At 42.0% G+C, this 19,163-nt stretch overlaps 1 protein-coding gene across 5 annotated transcripts in view; it reads left to right on the forward strand.

Annotated features, from left to right (window-relative positions):
- KANSL1 (KAT8 regulatory NSL complex subunit 1) overlaps nucleotides 1-19,163 on the forward strand; it is a 168,096-nt gene that overhangs the window by 14,206 nt on the left and 134,727 nt on the right. For all 5 annotated transcript variants that reach the window (XM_025196881.1, XM_025196883.1, XM_025196882.1 and 2 more), the window contains exon 3: nucleotides 13,983-15,357. In XM_025196881.1, coding sequence (XP_025052666.1) covers nucleotides 14,066-15,357 — 1,292 coding nt within the window. In that variant the 5' untranslated portion in view covers nucleotides 13,983-14,065. The remainder of the gene's footprint in view (nucleotides 1-13,982; nucleotides 15,358-19,163) is intronic.

The raw sequence follows: 19,163 nt of genomic DNA on the forward strand, positions 1-19,163 counted from the left end.
GGAGGGGGAGGCCGGGTCCATGGCGCCACTTTAAATTGAAATCTCCAGCAGGAGCTCGCTGGAGCCTTTTGTGGCCTATTTATAAACTTGCAGCAGGGCCGGGGCGGAACGGCGCAGCCGAGCGGGCGGCCCGAAGTTCTAGAATGGAGTCCTGCATCGCCCCCCCGCGTGTTGCTATCGCTCCGTCACGTGGTGGCGGCGCGGGGGGGTCGGTGCTGAATGGTGTGTAATGAATTAGCCGCAAAGTGAAATCGCTCGCTAGTTGTTTGCTTGAAAGGAAGGGAAGCCGGAGATCAGCCAAAACATAGAGCCAGGCATACGGACAAGTATTGGACCAAGCTTTTAAGTAAACTGGGGGGGCGGGGGGGAGGCATAACCTCTACTCTGCATTTTTATTATTATTATTTTAATCTGTGAGAAACTTACCCTTCACACTTCCAGATTCCATTGTTGGGCTCAAATAGAAGGAGGAAATGTAGTGAAGGGGTAGCTGGGCAGGTGTATTAGTGTTTCTGTCACCCTCTGGCAGATGGAAAGGCAGCCATTCATTTATTTGTAAGGGCTTAGTGTGCATTTGTGCTAGGTGGGGTCCCCTCCACGTGAGCTTGATCCACTGAACAAGTTGTACTTTTTTTTTCCCCCCAGTTGATTTCTTGTGAATACAGAACGATTCAAAAGGCTTTGGTTTGTTACCCAAACAAATTTTAAAAGCATCCAGTGAAATCGCACTTTGCATGTCTGCTACGATAAAAGAGCATCTTTTTGCACTAGATTGCAGAAGAATTTACCTACAATTAGGATCTGTCAGGACTGGGATTACTTTATTTACATACAGTTAGGATGATCAGGATCTCTTAAAATAATCTTTTTGCATCATTCTTGCAGTTTATTTTTTTTTCTTTTTACAAACGATGTGGATGTAATCATTTTGCAGAATGATTGGAATATCTTCTAATGAAACATACATACACTTAAAATAAAATTTTATTGTTCGGTGTTGAACAGAGTGACAAAACTGAACGTCTCTCTAAAGCTAGCCAGGGACCATAAGTAGCTGCTGCACATTTAATTTTATTTTTACAGTTTTGTTTTCCCCCTTGACCATTATTTTGAACAGTTTGGGCCATTTTCTTGCTAGCAGTTACATCATGTCATGTGATATGTGATGTGTATTTCTAAAAATAAGACAAGGTAAAAGGCCCATCCTCCAAAGTTAAAATGATACATTATGAAAATGGGAGAGTACTTCAGTCCTGACACTGATATGCCAACTGTGGTGGTAAACTAGATTTTTTTTCATTTGGGCTATTAAAAAAAATAAAAGATGCAAACTGGTAACTTTTATCAGCTAAAGAAGAAAGATGACTTTTTTTTTTTTGCCCAGCACTACACTGCTCTTTCACCCTCCTGTCCCTCTGCAGAGGGGTGCTTCTGATACCTTAGACTTGTTTATAAATAAACCCTTGCACTACACACAACATGGGGGAGATAATATGGGTTGTCTAGCTGCCTAATGGATTTTAGCCTCCAGTTTGTTTTCTACAACAGCTCTAGATTAAAATAAAAAGTGAAAAGAATCATTTGACTATTCATGCTGGAACCTCTTAAGGTAAATTATTGGCAGCAGCTAATGTGGGGGAGGGTTGTTTTTATCACAGTTAAAGGTGATTTGCAGTGTCTTGGAGGGGGGGGGGAGGAAGCATGTGTCTTATGCTACTTTTTTTTTTTACACATATCATGAAAGCCAGAAAAAATGTGTAAGAGGTTTTTATAAAAATTCTCTTTCTTAAATGCTAAATTAAAATTTTGTCAGTCTGGAAAGACTCGTAACTGGAGTACTAGTGAAATTATGACCTCACGAAAGTCAACAGATTAGAAGCTGAGCAATTCTTTATAAAGCAAATTGACTTTGGTCATTGTTCAGAACTTTTTTTTTTTTTGTGAACAGAATTCCAGCATCTATTGAACTTTTTGAACAAAGCAAATTTCCCCGGTTTAAACACCCTACCCTTTTTTTTTTGACCAGCAACAATACATGTTGGATGGGGATTCCAAATAGTTCCCAAGAGAAGATGAGATGGTTTTTAATGTGAAGGTGGAAACAAAAACAAAAATATTTAGACATTCCTTTTTTAAAGTATGCAAATATAAAAGGAACACTCCCCACCTCCTGCACAACACAAATCAACCCAACACATGGAAATTTGTAGGCATTACACCTACTTTTTTTTTTTCCTTCTATTAACTTTTCTGAATCTGTTTGGCAAACCACGAATATGTATTAAATACTTTCTTTATGATAACCTTCAGCGTTTTCTTACTTTCTGCGCTCTTTAAAATCAGACTGTGCTTGTATGATGAGGCCAAACAGTTTTGTTAACTGGACTTTAAATGACAGGCCATTGGTTAGTGTGTTTTGCCTTTTAATTTTCTTGCTATAGGTTAACATGCTGTTGGGACCAAACAAATGCATTATGTTGCAGCATGCAGTTCTTCATGTTGGATTATTTTGTGGTCTTGTTAAAAGTGGTTAGGTTTTTTTGGGGGGGGGGTTTTGTGGGTGTTTTTTTTTGGTGACAGTTGGAATGGCAGGAGATCTGATAAGCACCATTTCCTTTGCTGCATTTTATGAATATTGTTTTCCCACTCATAATTTCCAGGAATACAATTTGTATCTGAAATGAAAAACAAAATCACTTTTTAGAATTCTCTCTCCCAGAAAGAAAATGCTCTCTGGACTCCTCCTAACCTCCTGTTTGTCTGCATCTTTTAAGGATGTGATTTTTGAACTGCTTTGTTCTGCTATTAGGGAAAAGGCTTCCTGTCTCTTCTTGATTGGATGAAGAGTTACCACGCAGATCTGCAGGGTTTTGGTGATGCAGTCATTTAGTAAACATTATTCCATTACACCATGTGGACAGCCTCTTCAGGGCACACTCAAATACTGTTTTACAAAAGAATAAGTTGCCAGCCACTAATTAATTCAAAATGGGAAGTGTTGGTGGTCAGCAAGACTTAATGCTGAAAAACAACTCTGGTCCTAGTCTACATATATTAGACATGAAAACATCTTACACTTTTTTGCATAAATGAAATCTGCAAGGATTGAAAAATGATAGAGGAAGCCAGCTGAAGAAAGGAAATGGGACTAGTTACAGGTTTCTTCAGACCTTTTTGTTCCTGTCTCATGCTGGCACTTAGTTTAGGCTTGCTACTGCAGATTTATTTTTCGCTCTCCAATAGCACTGCAAAGTTCTAAGGGAGCAAAGGGTTTGTTTTTAAATAAAGTAGATATTCCAATAAAGCTATGTTGAATGCTAATCCAGACTTCAGTTAAGCTACAGGCGAAGATAATCATAGAAAATGGGGTTGGGAGGGACCTCTGGAGGTCATCTAGTTGGACTCCCTACTCAAGAGGCCTTTAAAGTCTCTTGATTCTGCCTTTGTCTCTGCTAAGTTATACCAGACTGCACTGTATTGCCTTTACTCTAAATCTTAATACTTTCTGAATGAGGCCTGCAGTGATGCAGTGGGACAGAATGTACTTGAAGTTTATGATTGACTTCCTTTATTTGTAAGCCTCAGTGAGAAGTGTTAAACCAATTTCACATAGTAATTTTTGGTAACAAGTGATTGATTATAAGCAGCACACTTTTATTAGAAGTAAGCATTAGCTTTTCAGTCTTTTGGCTCAGTTCAAGTGAAGAATAATATTCAGCATCCCTCTTGTGAAGTTTGCTTCCTGTTATTTGCTGCGGTGGGGATCATCATGCATTGTACTTTTACACTGCGAGTCCCTGAGCAGTCTTACAGTTGACATCTATGCTTAGCTTGAACAAAAGTGTTTTAGATCATGGGCAGGATAATACAGCCATAGGATTACTGGCTGCGTGCAGAATAAGACATGTAAATTCCCCAAGAGACAGCAACGCTTAATGGATTGATCATGGGGCTAGGAGTTAGGAAGGAACTCTTGTTCTAATCCTGTCATTGCCACTAATTTGCCATGTGACATAGGGCAAGTCACTTAATCTGTTTCCTTATTGGTGAAATATAACTACTTAACACTCTCCCTTGGGTGCCAAGGTCTAGTTAGTTATTGTTTGTATAGTCAGTTGAAATGCAAAGTGTTACAGCAGTGTAATACACTCTGACAAAAGTCTAAAAATTGCAGCTAGTATTTTGATTGTAACTTCTTTCCTTTTAATGCATGCATTTGTGAGGGCCTGTTTAATTTTAAAATATATTGAAATTTTTTTTTTACACACTTCTGTTAAACAGCTATAGTGTTTGTTCGTATTTAACTTGGCTCCAAAGTCCTGAGTTTAAGATTCTGCATTTCCTTGGCAACCATATAATATACTAGGAATGGGAAATCTCATTGCAGTGTTGGTTTGTGATGGGATCTGCCACTGGAGGGGGGACTTGGATTTCTCCACTTAGAATCTATTAGTAAATGCAAAAGGAACTGAGATTTCAAAGATCTTGTTCAGACTTGGAGCATTTAATTATTTTTGGAAAAGGAAAAGAAAAATGTTGGTTATAGATCACTTCTATCTTTCCATTAAAAATTTTATAACTACAATTTTGTGCTTACCTACTTAATAAAAATAGTTAGTTTGAAATAAGACCATTATACTCTACAAACAGATCTTATACATAACTACCAAACCTATAAACTTGGTTTGAGATATGACAGCCAAGCTTGTTTGTTTCTTTCTTTTATATTGCTTGTAATAATACTTGTTCTGTAATCCAAGTTTTCTGTTGGTGATCCCTGTTAAGTACAAATGGGTTGTATAGATCTAATAGAAAATGCCATGTGGATGGAGACTGTAGAGTTTTGTGCAGGTGTCCTTGAGGGAATTATTTGGCTTCCCAGATGACTATTACTAGGGTTGCATAAGTAAAGAAACTGTATTCACTCTCAGAGTCCAGAATCTATTTGCAGGCCTGACAATTGTGTTCATATTATTTGATGCACTTGCTTTATGATCTTGAATCATTGAGATAATTGGCACTTAACCCCACAATGCCACTGCTTGTTACTCCAGAGCAGAACCACATTTTTAAAAATCTTTAATAATACAATTTCCAAGAGAGTTTAAATGCCTAACTAGTTACTTAGGCAGGGGGAGGGGGATGGTGTATGTGTCTACCTACCTCTTCTATTTTTACTTCTAAAATTCATTTTAAAATCCTAGGTCCCCAAACCACATAATTGTATGAACAAACTACTTGCCAAACTTCATATGATAGATTATTGGAACAGCAAGTTCATGTTTTGTTATGTTTTATTAAATAACATTTTCAGAGTTATACATAGATGTGTGCCTCTAAATTGGCAAACATTACCTCTAAATTGCTTTTTTTTAAATTGTATAATGTTGAAAGGTGTCCCAATAGGGTTTTTTTTCATGCCACTTTTATCTTTTAAAGAAAAATCTGCTGTCAGAAATCCACAGCAGACAGCTTGTATGCCAGCTTTTTGTTGAGGTGCAAAACAAATTTTAAAGGTCTAGTTCTAGATCTTTGAATTTTATAGTCAAAGACTGTAGTGCAGTCATGTCAGAATGAAACTTCTAAGCACTTTCCTTCTTAGACTAGATTATATTCAATGTACACTTTCTAATTATTTCCAAGGATAGCTTGATTCATACTAGGTTCTCCTGATTTCTCCCCTGATTTCTCTTTATGGGTGCTGTTAAAATGGCAACATGAGCATAGATGAGCTATGACAAAAAGAAACAGATTGATCCATTTTCTGAGAAGCCTATAGCTTAGGTGGGCATAATATAGGTACTGGCAGTTGAAAGAAGTAATGATGTCGTGGGGAAGGGGGAGAAGTGCACATACCACACAGCGTCTGAATGTTTTCACGTTTTAAAAGCAACCTTGGAAAGCTTGGAGTCATCTTGTGGATGCAGTATGAAAGTTTAGTAAGGTTGGAATGCAGTTGGGCAGAGCTGAAATAAACAGTTCCTCTCTACACAAATCTTTTACCTTTTATTCAACACTTCTACAATCTGAAGAGAAACCAGCAAGGGGTAGGATTTTGAACATGAGCTTATCGTGTGATACAGGAAATACAAGTGCATTTGAAGGTTTAAAGAGTGGAGATGGTTGACATGGCAAGGAAGGAAGATGATGACTGGTAGTAATAAGATTGTAAAATGAGTTAAACCATAGTATTGGAGGCTTCAGTAGTCGGGTAGTATTAGTGAGATGTGGATCACGGTCCTGGTGTAGAGGTGCACTGATACATCGGTCCATATTGAATCGGCATTATTGGCAGTTGGCTTTTTTGGCTGATGTGGCCGATGATACCACTGATAAATGTTATGTGCACGTGCGCAACTGCAGCATTTATGCAGCCAGCCTGGCAGTGTGGAGAGCAACATCTGGCTGGTAAGTCTGTTGGGGTAGGAGGGGCAGACAAAGGGCAGGAGGGATGAGGGAGGGAGTGGGGCTGGCCCTGGGGTAGGGGCAGGCACTGCACAGCCGGGGCAGGGCGTGGAACAGCCACAAGAGGCGCCGGGGGGGGGCACATTCTCTACACTGCAGGCATGTCCTTCCTGGATCTGTGTGCTGGGCAAGAGTGGGTGGCTGCTGCTGGCAGGGGCTGGGGCAGTGCTGGGCTCCTGGCGGGAGCTGGGTTGGGGCTGCGCTCAGGGAAGGCAGCAGCAGCGCTGGGAAGAGTTGCAAGGGGGAGCTACTGTGAATTTTGGGGTGGCCACAGCCCACCCCATAGTTCCCCTCTCAGCACTGCTGCTGCCCACCCCAAGCACAACCCTGTCCAAGCCCTGCCTGCTGGGAAGAGCTTGGTGCTAGCCCTAGCCTGCAGAGGCATCCTGCCCTTGCCCAGTGCACAGATCTGGGGGGGGCAAACCCTACCCTTGCCTTCCTGGAGTGCATGCAGCTGTAGGAGCTGCCCCCTACCCCTCTCTGCACCCCCCGGATGAGCCATGGCTCCATCCCGTGCCCTTCCTCACCCTGGCTGTGTAGTGTCTGCCCCAGGCCCACTTACTTCCTCACTCACCTTTTGATCTGTTTGGAGTGGGGGGAGACTTACCAGCCGGATGCTGCCCTCCAAGCTGCTGGGCTGGGCTGCATGTTGGCAAGCCGATCGGTATCAGCCAATATGTTTCATTAAAAATTGGCCATTGGTATCAGCCCCAAAAAATCTCTATTGGTGCACTCCTATCCTGGTGCCAAAGAAATAGATGTTGAAGAAGTTTTGCAGGAAAAATTGGAAAGACTTGAGGGTACCCTGGATTGGTTAACCAATGTTTAACCAAGGTTGTACTGAACTTGCTACCTTTTTAAAAGTATTGATAGGTCAGAATGGTTTTTTGTTTTGTTTTTGCTATTTTTGGAAACCTGTTCCTTTTTCAAGACTGGCTATTAAATTAGGTTTTCAGAACTGTAAAATACTGAACGTGCTTTGGGATGTGTCCTGGCGCAGCTACTGGTGCTCATCAGACTTCTGAAGGAGTGAAGCCCTTGCTGTGTTTTGAGGCACCCTCACAGCTTTGGCCCTTCCATATTTCTTAGCTTGTATTATTTTAAACAGCTTATGTAAGGAACCCCTTTCACTGAATGGCCCCGCTACTTACTCTTCTCTGATCCCCACTACATTTTTTTTCCTGTTCAGGAAATGGATGAAGAGGATGAGTTGAGTGGTAATTGCACTAACCTAATTGCCTATTAGAGTCTTGTATCTTCCCTTTATTTACTGCTAACTTTTTTCCTGGAGGAAGATCAAGAGTCATTATGGGGATTTTAGGGCACTTCAAAATACTACTCTTAAACCAGAAATTTTGGTTTCTGAGCAAAATGTGCCATGAGTAGGGCTGGAATTTGTAGTTCCTAAGTTCATCCCGGGTTCAGTGACTATAGTATATAACAACCCAGCCACAAAGCTACTCTGACAAAAGATGGCCACTAGGACCTCAGTTGTCCTAGTCTTACCCCATATTTTTAAGTTTATCTGTTTCCTTTGTGTCAACTTGAAGTTAAAAGATATTCAATATTGCTTCTGCAAATAGGGTAATTTCACAGTTTTAGATTATCTTGAGAGATGGTATCAGTTTGGAGAATGTTACAGCCATAGTCCCAGGCATGCACAAGAGGTAGGGAACAAAGTCACCTAGTTATTCTAATAAATCAAGTTGCAACCTCAGTTAACTCTGCTGAAAGGACCATCAGTTGATTGTAACCTATTCCTCCATGAGCCACAGCAAATTTCAAGGCCACTGTGACAGTACTACATATAGAGGAGGTAGAGAGTTTGGAAATAGGATACTAATCTGTTGGTAGGAAGAAGTTATTAAACCTCTGCTGCATCTTAACAAAACTACCACCTTCATATGCTGCAGAATCAAAGCTATAGACTTGTTTTTTGGGGGGGGGGTTGGCAAATGACAACACACGGGCCGTGAACAAAGGGAATGTAAATTGGTTTTAAAATGAAATTTGTTCCTCAATGATTCTTTCAAGACTTGTCTATCGTACCACCAATATGATTCAGTGGTGGAGCAACCACAATATCTGCAGTCTAGATTACTTAGGATTTTGAAGGTGCCCTTTGAAGGAGTTGAGAAGATACCAGTGTAGAAAAAGATTTTGGCTTTGTTTTTAATTTGCTTTTTTAAACCAGTGGCTAGATGAAGCCTGTAGCATCTGTCCTGAAATACCCTGTAAAGGACTGGGACTGTAGAGTTATGCTGTGATGAGCAACTGAGAGTTCTAGTCATGGTGTCAAATGAGTTTGAGAGGAAGTTTAACATCTACTTTTGTTCAAATTCCTGAATGTGGTAGGAAGAAAGTCCCTGTGTGAAGACTCTGTGTTCATCCCTTAGATTTGAAGAATTAGGATAGGAGCTATTATTTTTCTTCATCCAGCAAGGAAAAGGAAAATAGTCTTTCAGAGGTCAAAGAAGTAGGTATTCCACCCACCTTTAACAGTCATAAAATAATGACCATGCAGAATTTAAAAGGATTTAAGAGGGAAGTTCTAAAGTTAGTTAAAATATTGTTTACAATATTTCTAACTTGCGTTCAAAGAGCAAAGCTTATAGCTAGAAGTTGCCAAAGAATACAATTCCAAAAAAATCCCCACCAAACTTACAGATGACACTTGAGAAGACTGACCTTTTTAAATCAATGGAGCAGAGCATGGAAATAGAGCATTGTTTATTGAGAGAAACTTTGATGCGTTTTTTCTTAAAGTTTAACTGCCCCTTCCATCCCTTCTACAAAACTGGATAAGTTTATGAAATCAAGTTGCATTACTTTTAGAGAGATTTAAAAAAAAAAAAAAAAAAACCCAGTGCAAAAAACTGTGACCATTCCTTTGTTAAACAGTTTCTGGTTTGGTTTGGGCAAAGTCAGGGGTGTCAAACTTGTCTGGCTCTGTGGGCTTGGATGGCTGGTCCCTGGGTCAGACTAGGCCCATGGACTCCCCACCCATGTGCTTGATCCAGCATGTGTCAGCTGCCTGGGCCAGTGTAGGACACTGGCCCAAATGAGGGTTGTGGTCTAGGATGCTGGCCTGGCACCAAGGGCCTCATTATGGGACTTTGTGGGCTGGATATGGCCCACAGGCCATATGTTTGACACCCCTGGACTAAGCGGATTAAGAAATTTTACTTTAAACTGCTCTTAACTTGGAATAGGAATTCATAAAAGGTTTTGCCTTAACTGAACTGATTTGGGCTTGTGTGCAAATAAGCCTGTGAGGTCAGCATTGTAAAGCCCAGTCTCTGTATGGGGGGTTTCCAACTCCTGACGTCTTTTGTGTGCAAACTGATGTTATGTTCAAGCCGTCAGTTGCTGTGGTGCTGGGCACGAGTGGGAACTTAGGTTAATGTGCCTCGTTTTAGTTGCTTTTCAAGCTTTCCATTTCCCTTTAATTAGTCATAAATACTTGTGAAAGGACATGCGCAGAGCAGTCCTTTGGGCCCCCCTTTTCAAGAAGAATGTGGGAAGTTTGGAAGGAGTCTAGCAGAGTGACAAAAACTACAGGCAACCCCTGCTATTTCATTATAGCGCTCATTTAGAATTGATACCCAATTCCACTGAGCGCTCGGGCAGTTTCGCCATAGCGCTCAGTGGAGTCGGAGTTTTGGCAGGCAGGTGGACAGTGAGAAGCGGCGGCGGCAGCAGTGAGTGGGAGGTGAGTGGGTGGGCAGGCATGAGGGCCCAGGGCGGGACAGCAGAAGCATGGGCCCAGGCTGACACATGGTGCTGGAGCAGGCAGGTGGGTGGTGGAGACAAGTGGCTGAAAAAGAGGGGAGGGGCACGGGACCCAAGCCAGTGCCCAGGGCCAGGGCTGGTAGGGGTCTGCACCTAGGGTGGGGGGCAGGAGCATGGGGCCTGTGCTGGGGCCAGTGGAAGCCTGCACCCAGAGCAGGGCAGTAGTAGCACCAGTGCCTGGGCTGGAGCAGTGGGGGGTGGTGGGGAGAAGCGGTGGCAACGGAGGCAAGTAACGCGGGGCCAGAGTCAGCAGGGGCCTGTGCCCAGAGCAGGGCGGCAGTAGTGCCACTGCCTAGGCTGGCAGGCAGGGGAGAGGCGAGGTGGGTGGGGAGAGGCGGCAGCAGCGATGGGGAGGAGGGGCATAAGTGTGGGACCTGTGCCAGTGCCCAGGGCCATGACCAGCAGGAGCCCAGAGCGGGGTAGCAGGAGCACAGGCCTGGTTTGTTACATGGGGCTGGAGTGCTGGCAAGTGGGTGGGGGAGTGGGGAGAGGCAGGGTAGGGCAGGCAGTAACTAATTAATCTCCATTTACATTCATTTCTATGGGGAAATGGGTTTCGCTTACCGTGGTTTCACTTAGCGCTCAGTTTTTCTGGAACCAATTAAGAGTGCTAAGCAGGGGTTGCCTGTATTAGGGCCTGGGAGGCAAGTTTAGGAGGAAAGGCTGAAAGAGGATTATTTAGTCTGGAGAAGAAAACACTAATGGCAGATTTGATAAGTCTTCAAATATTTGAAGAGAAGTTATGAAGATGGGGAGAGGGCTTCCCCCTCCTAGTCTTGATCATAGGGGACAGGACTAGGAGCAATGACCTCAAACTCCTGCAGAGGAGATTTAGGATGGGGGATAGGATGATCTTCATGATTTATAAGGGTGGTCAGACTTTGGAACAGGCTACCTAGATAAATTGTGGAATCTCCATCCCTGGAAATTTTCAAGAGCATTTTTGGCAGACACTTAGCTGGGATGATTTAGGCATGGATGATCCTGTCTCGAGGAGGGGACTGGACTAGATGACCTTGTGAGGTCCCTTCCAGTCCCATGTTTCTATGATATTAAGGTCTTTGAAGTCCCTTTCCTACATACACCATGTGTGTGACAAGTGGAGAACTCACTAACAAAAGACGTTGTAATTTGCATATTCAAAAATATTAAAACTATTTTAGCCCTTATGGATGTAGCTAATAATTTCTGAAATGGGTTTAAGAATGTAGTATGCCAGCTCAGTTTGGGCAGTGCCTAGTTTGCTTTACAAAATAAAAAGGCCTTGTCCGTGTTGAAAAGAAATTCTGTACAGAAAACAGCTATTTTAGGCCTTCCAGACAAAGAACTTGAGGAGCTTTTTATTTCTAGTGGGCAGAGCTTTCTGTATTGGGACTCAAGCCCTGGGCTCTATTGCTGGTTCTGGTGTTAGTGTCCTGGGTGACCATAGGTGAAATCATTCTACTTCTGTTTGTTTCCCCATCTCTAAAATGGGAATAAAGGTGTTGATGATCTTTGTAAAGCACTTTTGAGATGTACCAACAAAATGCTGTAAGAGCGAGTTATTCAGCATGGATGTAGTTTTACAGAACCTTGGCTTGGGTCTTGAGATGTGAGAGGGTAGCTAGGCATGTCAGTCTGAGCCAGACAAAAGACACAGTAGAGGTGCAGCTTAGACTTGACTGAATCACGGATGCATAAGCATTTGGTGAGTTGCAGACCACTTCAGGTGTTATGAAAGGACATCTGATGAAGTGAGCTGTGGCTCTCAAAACCTTATGCATCTCTGATTCAGTTGTTCTACAAGGTGCATCTGAACCTTGCCTTCTGCCAGAGTTGAGATATGTTAAAGATTTCAAAGATAAAAGTAGAAATATCTTCTGTGATATTCCTCTCCCCTCCCCTCTCCCTGCTTATGTTGAAAGGTCATTTAAGTGAAGAATGTTCCCTTTCAGTTTGTCTAACATTACAGTCCTGTTTCTGATCCAAAAAAAAAAAGACCAAAAAAAACCAACCAATTTGAAATGGAAACATTATCGACAAAAACACCTTTTTTGTTTCAAATAGAGTATTTTTGTTTTGCAGTTTAAGTTGGAAGGAAACCTAGCAGAATTTAAAGATTTTTAAATATAGAATAGAATTAGTAATATATGCATCTGTTGTTTAAATTTAACATTATTCCTTAACTGCTGAAATCAAACCCCTAATTTTTCATGTAAACTGAAGTAGGATTGAGGTAGTGGTTAATCAGGTAAAGATGCCTTTTATGAGTTGGGGTTTTTCTGAGATGAAGAACTCACTGCAAGGTTTTGGGAAAGGGAGAAAACAAGTGAACAGTTAACTTCTGCATGTACTTTGGTGGGGGAAGTTGGTACAGCCTAAATTATTAGTACTGTAAAAAAGTTTATTTCTCAGATGGATGAGATTTGAAAAGGTTTCACTTTCAGGGTTTTCATTAAGTTGTTGGAATTGTCTTCTTAATGACTAGGAAGTCATATTCATACCTCTTGGAAGAAGCTGAGTTAGAGAGATGCCCCGCCCCTATCCAAGCCCTTGTCTGTCAGTAAACTTAGGCACTAACTCATCATTAATGCAGCTTCATTCATAATAGAAGATTAGTGTGAATATAGCAAATATAGTAAATCTTCCAGGCTGAGAACTGGAGCTGCTGATACTGTATGTTGGGTTGGGTAGAACAGGAAGCTGATGTGTCAGGACAGAGAGGATGTTTTGGTGCTGTGGATGGGATAAGTAAGGGAGGCTTCCACTTTTGGGAGGTACTAAAGAGTAGTTTTCAGTATGTCATACTGAAAGAGGAGTGGTTTTGGTAGTTAAGATACTGGACTGGGACTTGCAAGATATGGGTAATTCCCAACTCTGCCATAAGTTTGCTAGGTTGCCACAAGAAGTCTGCCTAACTTCTGTGCTTTCATTCTCTGTGTAAAATAGGAATAATATTTGTGTGCTTACACTTCAAGATGTTGGGGGTAGGATTTTGTTAGACGTGGCTTATGCTTAATAGCTATGTCGGGAGTATAGGAAAAATGACACCTGACATGTCTGCTGGCAAAAGCATTTATAAGTACAGTTATATTGGCAAAAGATATTTTTGTTATAGCGTATTCCATTAGGGAATTGGTTTAAACTGAAATGGCTGGAAAAATGAAACAAAACCAGAAAACCCTTTCTTGGCATAAGTTCTGTCTCCACCTGGAGATTGCCAGCAAACCTTTTTAACTCTACATAAACACTAACTTTTGTGTATGTAGTGTCTAGAACCTGGAGGGTCTTCATAATGTAAGGATGCTAATCAAAATGTAGGATCTGTTTAATACTGATAAGGAGGTCTTCAGAAATGTTTAGTGTTGTGTGTACTGTCCTGCTATTGAAGTCAGTGGTAAATCACCTGATGACTTCATTGGGTGCTCGTTAGGTCAATACAGAGTGGTGAAGAAAACCTTGAGTTGAAAGTTCGTGGTTATCAGAAGTATGGCCTTGCTGCTCCCCTTTTGAAACTGGGGTAATACCAAAATTCATGCATGTGAAAACTTGGGCACGGTATTTTCAAACGTACGTTTAAAACCTTCAAGGAAACCCCAGGTTCCTGTGCCGGTCTGTTAGGCCGGGCTTGCTTCTGTCACTGCAATATAACAGGCTATAGTTCTAGGCAGAATGCCTTGTTTGTGTCGCAGATGTCTTATTGGCACTTGGCTGTTTAACTGATTCCATGACTTTTCTTTTCCTAGGCTGTCCTCTGGCGAGGCAGTAAGAGGCAGTGGAGCTGGCCTCGGCACCGGGAGAGGCTGGACTTCCCGTCTCTCTGTGCTGAATGGCTGCGATGGCGCCCGCTCTCACTGACGCAGCAGCTGAAGCTCACCATATCCGGTTCAAGCTGGCTCCCCCGTCCTCCACCTTGTCTCCTGGCAGTGCCGAGAACAACGGCAACGCCAATAACATCCTCCTTACTGCCAACGGCACCAAACGGAAAGCTATTGCAGCAGAAGATTCCAGCTTAGATTTCCGAAACAATCCTACCAAGGAAGAGCTGGGCAAGCTGCAGCCTCTAGTGGCCTCTTATCTCTGTTCGGATGTAACATCTGTTTCTTCAAAAGAGCCTTTGAAGCTGCAAGGAGTCTTCAACAAGCAGACAGTCCTTAAATCTCACCCTCTCTTATCTCAGTCCTTCTTGAAAACAAGTGATCTGTTAGAGTTTTCTTTAGAAAATCTAAAAACAATGAGTACTAGTGGTCAGCCTCCTCTGCCGCAAGCGCCTGTTAATGGCTTAGCCAAGAAATTGACAAAAAGTACCAATTCAGACCATGAAAACTCCAGTTCACTTAATGGTGGGAAGCGTGCTCCCCTCTCTGCCACCCTCCAAGGTGTTGACTCTAACGCCGCTGGGGGATCTGAATCAGGGGACTTAAAGGTGGGTTTGACCAATTGCACTCTTCCACACAGAAGCCTTGATGCAGAGCACACAACTCCATTTAGCAATAACAGCACTGCAAACAAATCTTCCCTTAATTCCACAGAACAGCAGCGGGTGCTTGAAGGAGGCAGTGGAGAAGCCAAGTTGGTATCTGGTGAGGATGCTCCATCTGATTTTGTCAGCAGCAAATCAGAGGAACAGAAACCTCCTCTGTCAGCTGCTCAATTCAGTACCCTGGACTCTGATATGAGGACCAGGGCACTGCTACGGCGGCAGGCAGATATTGAAAACCGTGCCCGCAGGCTGCAGAAACGCCTGCAGGTGGTGCAGGCCAAACAGGTAGAGAGACACATCCAGCAACAGCTGGGTGGCTTCTTGGAGAAGACCCTGAGCAAACTGCCAAATTTGGACTCCTTGAGGCATCGTAGCCAGCTGATGCTGACCCGCAAGGCAGAAGCAGCCTTGAGGAAAGCTGCAAGTGAGACGACTACTTCGGAAGGACTAAGCAGCTTCCTAAAGAGTGACTCTATTACAGAAGAACTGGAGAGATTTACAGCCAGTGGGATGGCCTATTTGAGATCCAGTGAGCAAGCATTTGATTCAGATGTTACTGACAGCAGCTCAGGAGGGGAGTCTGACATTGAGGAGGAGGAACTGACCAAAGCAGATGTAGATCAACACCATGTACCATTGTAAGTAAAATGGAAACGTTTCCCAGTTCTATAGAGGGAGGGAGGATGAAATGAAAGGTGATTAAAGGTGCAGCAGATGAATTTTGAAGGAAATTATTTGGTTCAATCCCATTTTGTAGAAGGAAGAGGCAATATTAGAATTGGCAAAGCTTGGCTTGTTGGCATTGCTTCATCCAGTTAACCCTTGTAGGGATGTGGAAAGACCAGAGTTATACCAGCTTTAACATTTTATAATGGTTGAACATGGGTCACTGAACTGTGTAACTATGTTTTTTTTTGGTCTATTCCTCTGCCAGTGTAAGGCTAGCTAAACTACTCTAAACTTGACAAAACAGTTATTGGTTCAAAAACTTTAAAGCAGGTAGTCTTCTTTGCCCCTGCTTCTCCTCCCCTACCCCCTGACAATAAAATAAAAATTGTCCACAGTCTATTATGCAACTGAATGTTCAGTCTTAAAATATTTCTTATGTTAAAGGTCTTTACTTATGTTATCAAGGAGTAGGATTGGCTAGGACATCTAGAGGAGCTACACAGCAAATCTAGTATCTTATGTAAATCTCTCTCTGATGGCTTGTTCTTGGGGTGAATCTGTGTGTTAAACTGCTCTGGCAGTGGGGATCTCCCTACACATTCAAAGCCAGTGATATGTAAAATAAGGTCAGCTTGATATATCTTCGTGGCTGACATGAAATTGGATTTTGCAGAATCCAGTCTCTGTCCGTGTGTGCACATGTGTGTGTAATATGCGTGCATGTAAAGTTTTTAGCCCTAACACCTCAAATATGAATGAAGTGTAATTGATGTAGTGTCATCTTCCAGAATCTGCAGTGAGTTTTGAAACAGTAACTTTCAGAGCTGTGAACTTCAGTGTTTCCTATTAATCTCATTCAGTGCTATGACATTCTTGTTTAAATTTGTGCACACAAAACACCTTTAGAACTGGGAGTGTGGGGAGGGAGAGGAAAGATCTTATTTTAACATTTCTGTAACTAAAACAAGGGGATACATTTTAGTTTTTGATTATTTATTAAGTTCTAGCTAGATTATTAGACCTTGTGTTTGAGACTTCAGCGTAGAAACTTAATTTTATTAAAGGAACACCATTCTTGCAGAATTTAGATGAATTAAAGTATTCTTTTACCAGGTTGAGCATCAAATATGCTATTTGTGCCAGTTGGAGATACGGACATTCTGTTCAGGAAATAAGTTGGATACTGTTGATTGAAGAAGAAAACTTCATATTTTCCATCCAAATACTGTAACATCCCCACACCTTGTGCTTTTCATTTAATTACTATAACTGTTCAGGATTAAGTCATAAATTCTTTATGGGAGGAAAAGTTTTGATTTCATAAATTCATCAAATCATGACTGTTTTCAAAGTGCCACTGAGCTCTGTCTTTGATTTAATAGCTGTATTTAATTCCTTGTCTGGCAAAAACAGAATTTGGGGGGCAGGTGACTTTGGAATACAGGTAGCAAAGACTGGCATCCAAAGAGAGAATTAGTGAAATTCTCATTTCTGGGTCTTGTTATTACCAGTGCGAGTCGCATAGCTAAGCTCTTCGATCTCCTGAGGTTTTGAAAATTCTAGAAATTCAGAAGCTTTAGTGCTCTATACAAGGCATTCTTCAAATACTAATTCCTGGAAAAGGTGGAGAGTATGTATGTGTGCTTGCATTGCATCCAGGTTCTCCAGACCTGTCAAGGTTTGTGCATGCAAGCATTCAGGAATTAAGTCTTCAGGCTCTGGAAGAGTCAACATAATCTATACAGATAGCCTCTGGCATTTTTGTACCACTCGGTTACGGTGTCAGGCAGCGCTATACTGGCATGCTGTGTTTACCCTGCACATGCTATTTCCTAAACTGAAGGTAGCATAGTAGCCTTACTTTTGTGCTACGCACAAAGGAAAGCTTGATTGTGGACAATAATTGATAAGTTTAGATACAGCTTGAGTTCCTGTGTGCTTGGGCCCCATTGGGAAATAAGGTTTGGCAACACTGTGGAGATGGTGGTCCAGTGATGGTACCCACAGTCCTTTTAGCCTTTTTGGATGTATAGGTATGGATGACTGCATCTCTAAGCACCATCAGGCTGTTTCTTCTGGGATGTGATTCCTCTTAGTATCATTAGGATCTGCTGCTTCCTGTAATACAATTGGGTTAGTCCCATTTTTTTCCTCCCACACTGCAGGCTTTATTCTCTGCAGGCATTATGCCTTGACTCAATCCATGGCAAAGGATTTTCTTTCTTAAATAAGCCACCAAAATGTAAATGTTTTGAAATGTCTCTGAAAATAGTTGGTTCTTGTAGTTTGCTGAACCTACTTAATGGAGACCAGTATATGAGGATTCTTACCCTGTTTTCTGTAAACTCAGTCATGGGTCTTGTGCATTTTCCAGTAAGTCTACATTGTGTGTGTGTGTGTGTGTGTGTGTGTGTGTGTGTGTGTGTGTATATTTTCCCCCCCCCTTTCATTTTCCACATGTCTAGCCCTTGAGCCTGGACTTGGGTACCTTTACCAAGAAAATATATTGAAGGAAATCAAATCTTCCTTGACAAAGGCAGCTGTGGATCTTGTCCCTCCATACAAAACAAGAGTTGCTTTTTCTAGGTACTTTCTGATAATGTGATTCTCCTAGGACCTTCTTTAATTAGTATCACTCTTTAATTAGTATCTCATCAATTTAAAATTATAAGATGAATCGCTTTAAAATACTTTCTTAGAGGAAGGTCTTAACGCAATTGCTTTCTGTGCTCTGCATCTAGCTGATGTCTAGTAATCAAGGAAGCAGCCATGCCAGCTTCTTGGGCTGCTGATAAGTCATTGCACTTTCATAACATACTTGACTGTAGTCATAACCTACCTGTATGTTCTGGGAATGTGCATGTTTCTTTGCTTGGTTAATGGGCAGGTCAAAGATACTACTGTGGAGTATGCCAGAAGATCAGATCATGTCACAGCCAGCCTTTTGGAACTGCAAGAGTTCATGATAACCTGAAGTCCAAAGTTGTTTATTCCCTGTAGACAATTGGAGTGTTTATGGTGCTTGATATGATTTGTGTGAGCCATGTCTTTCTATCTCTCTGTAAGTCACTTCATTCAGATTAGGGAAACCTGAGAGGTGCAAAGGTCCATAGGTTCACAGTTCCCATAACATGGCTGCATGGGAAATTCAAATAGAAGTGTAAGTCCCTATGGCTCTTACATTTTGTCAAGAGGGTGGTTGGTTTTGGGGCATTTCTGATTGATGGCATTCTAGAAAAATGTCCAAATGGGACTTGCAAACATTCCCCTTTCAAGCTAGTGACCAGTCCAGCTTTACCTACCTCTTGTAGGTAAAAAGCACCAGGTAGAAAGACTTCATGTTTGCTGCATAAATTTGTCCAAGAACAATAAAAACTTTAATAGTATTGAAGTGATGTTTTCTTTTTATCTGAAGGAACCTCTAGAAATATGTGAATCTAGAACAGGGTTGGGCAATTATTTTTGGCAGAGGGCCACTTACTGAGTTTTGGCAAGCCATCAAGGGCCGCATAATAGGCAGCCAGGGGCAGATAAATATTAATTTTCTAAATTTTTTTTTTTTGGGGGCCCCCCAGGCTGGATAGAATGGCTTGGCGGGCCCACATCCAGCCCCCGGGCTTCATTTTGCCCACCCCTGATCCAGAAGATGGCTTTGATTTGGATGAATAACAAGCTACATAAACAAGTAGAGAGCTCTGGAGTCGCACTTTCTATGTTGGGAAGATCTGCAGGTGTAGGTGAGACTTAGGAGGCATTCCTAACTGCCATGTTTCTA

The sequence above is a fragment of the Alligator sinensis genome, unplaced genomic scaffold (genome assembly GCF_000455745.1).
Source record: "Alligator sinensis unplaced genomic scaffold, ASM45574v1 scaffold444_1, whole genome shotgun sequence".
Classification (NCBI taxonomy): domain Eukaryota; kingdom Metazoa; phylum Chordata; order Crocodylia; family Alligatoridae; genus Alligator; species Alligator sinensis.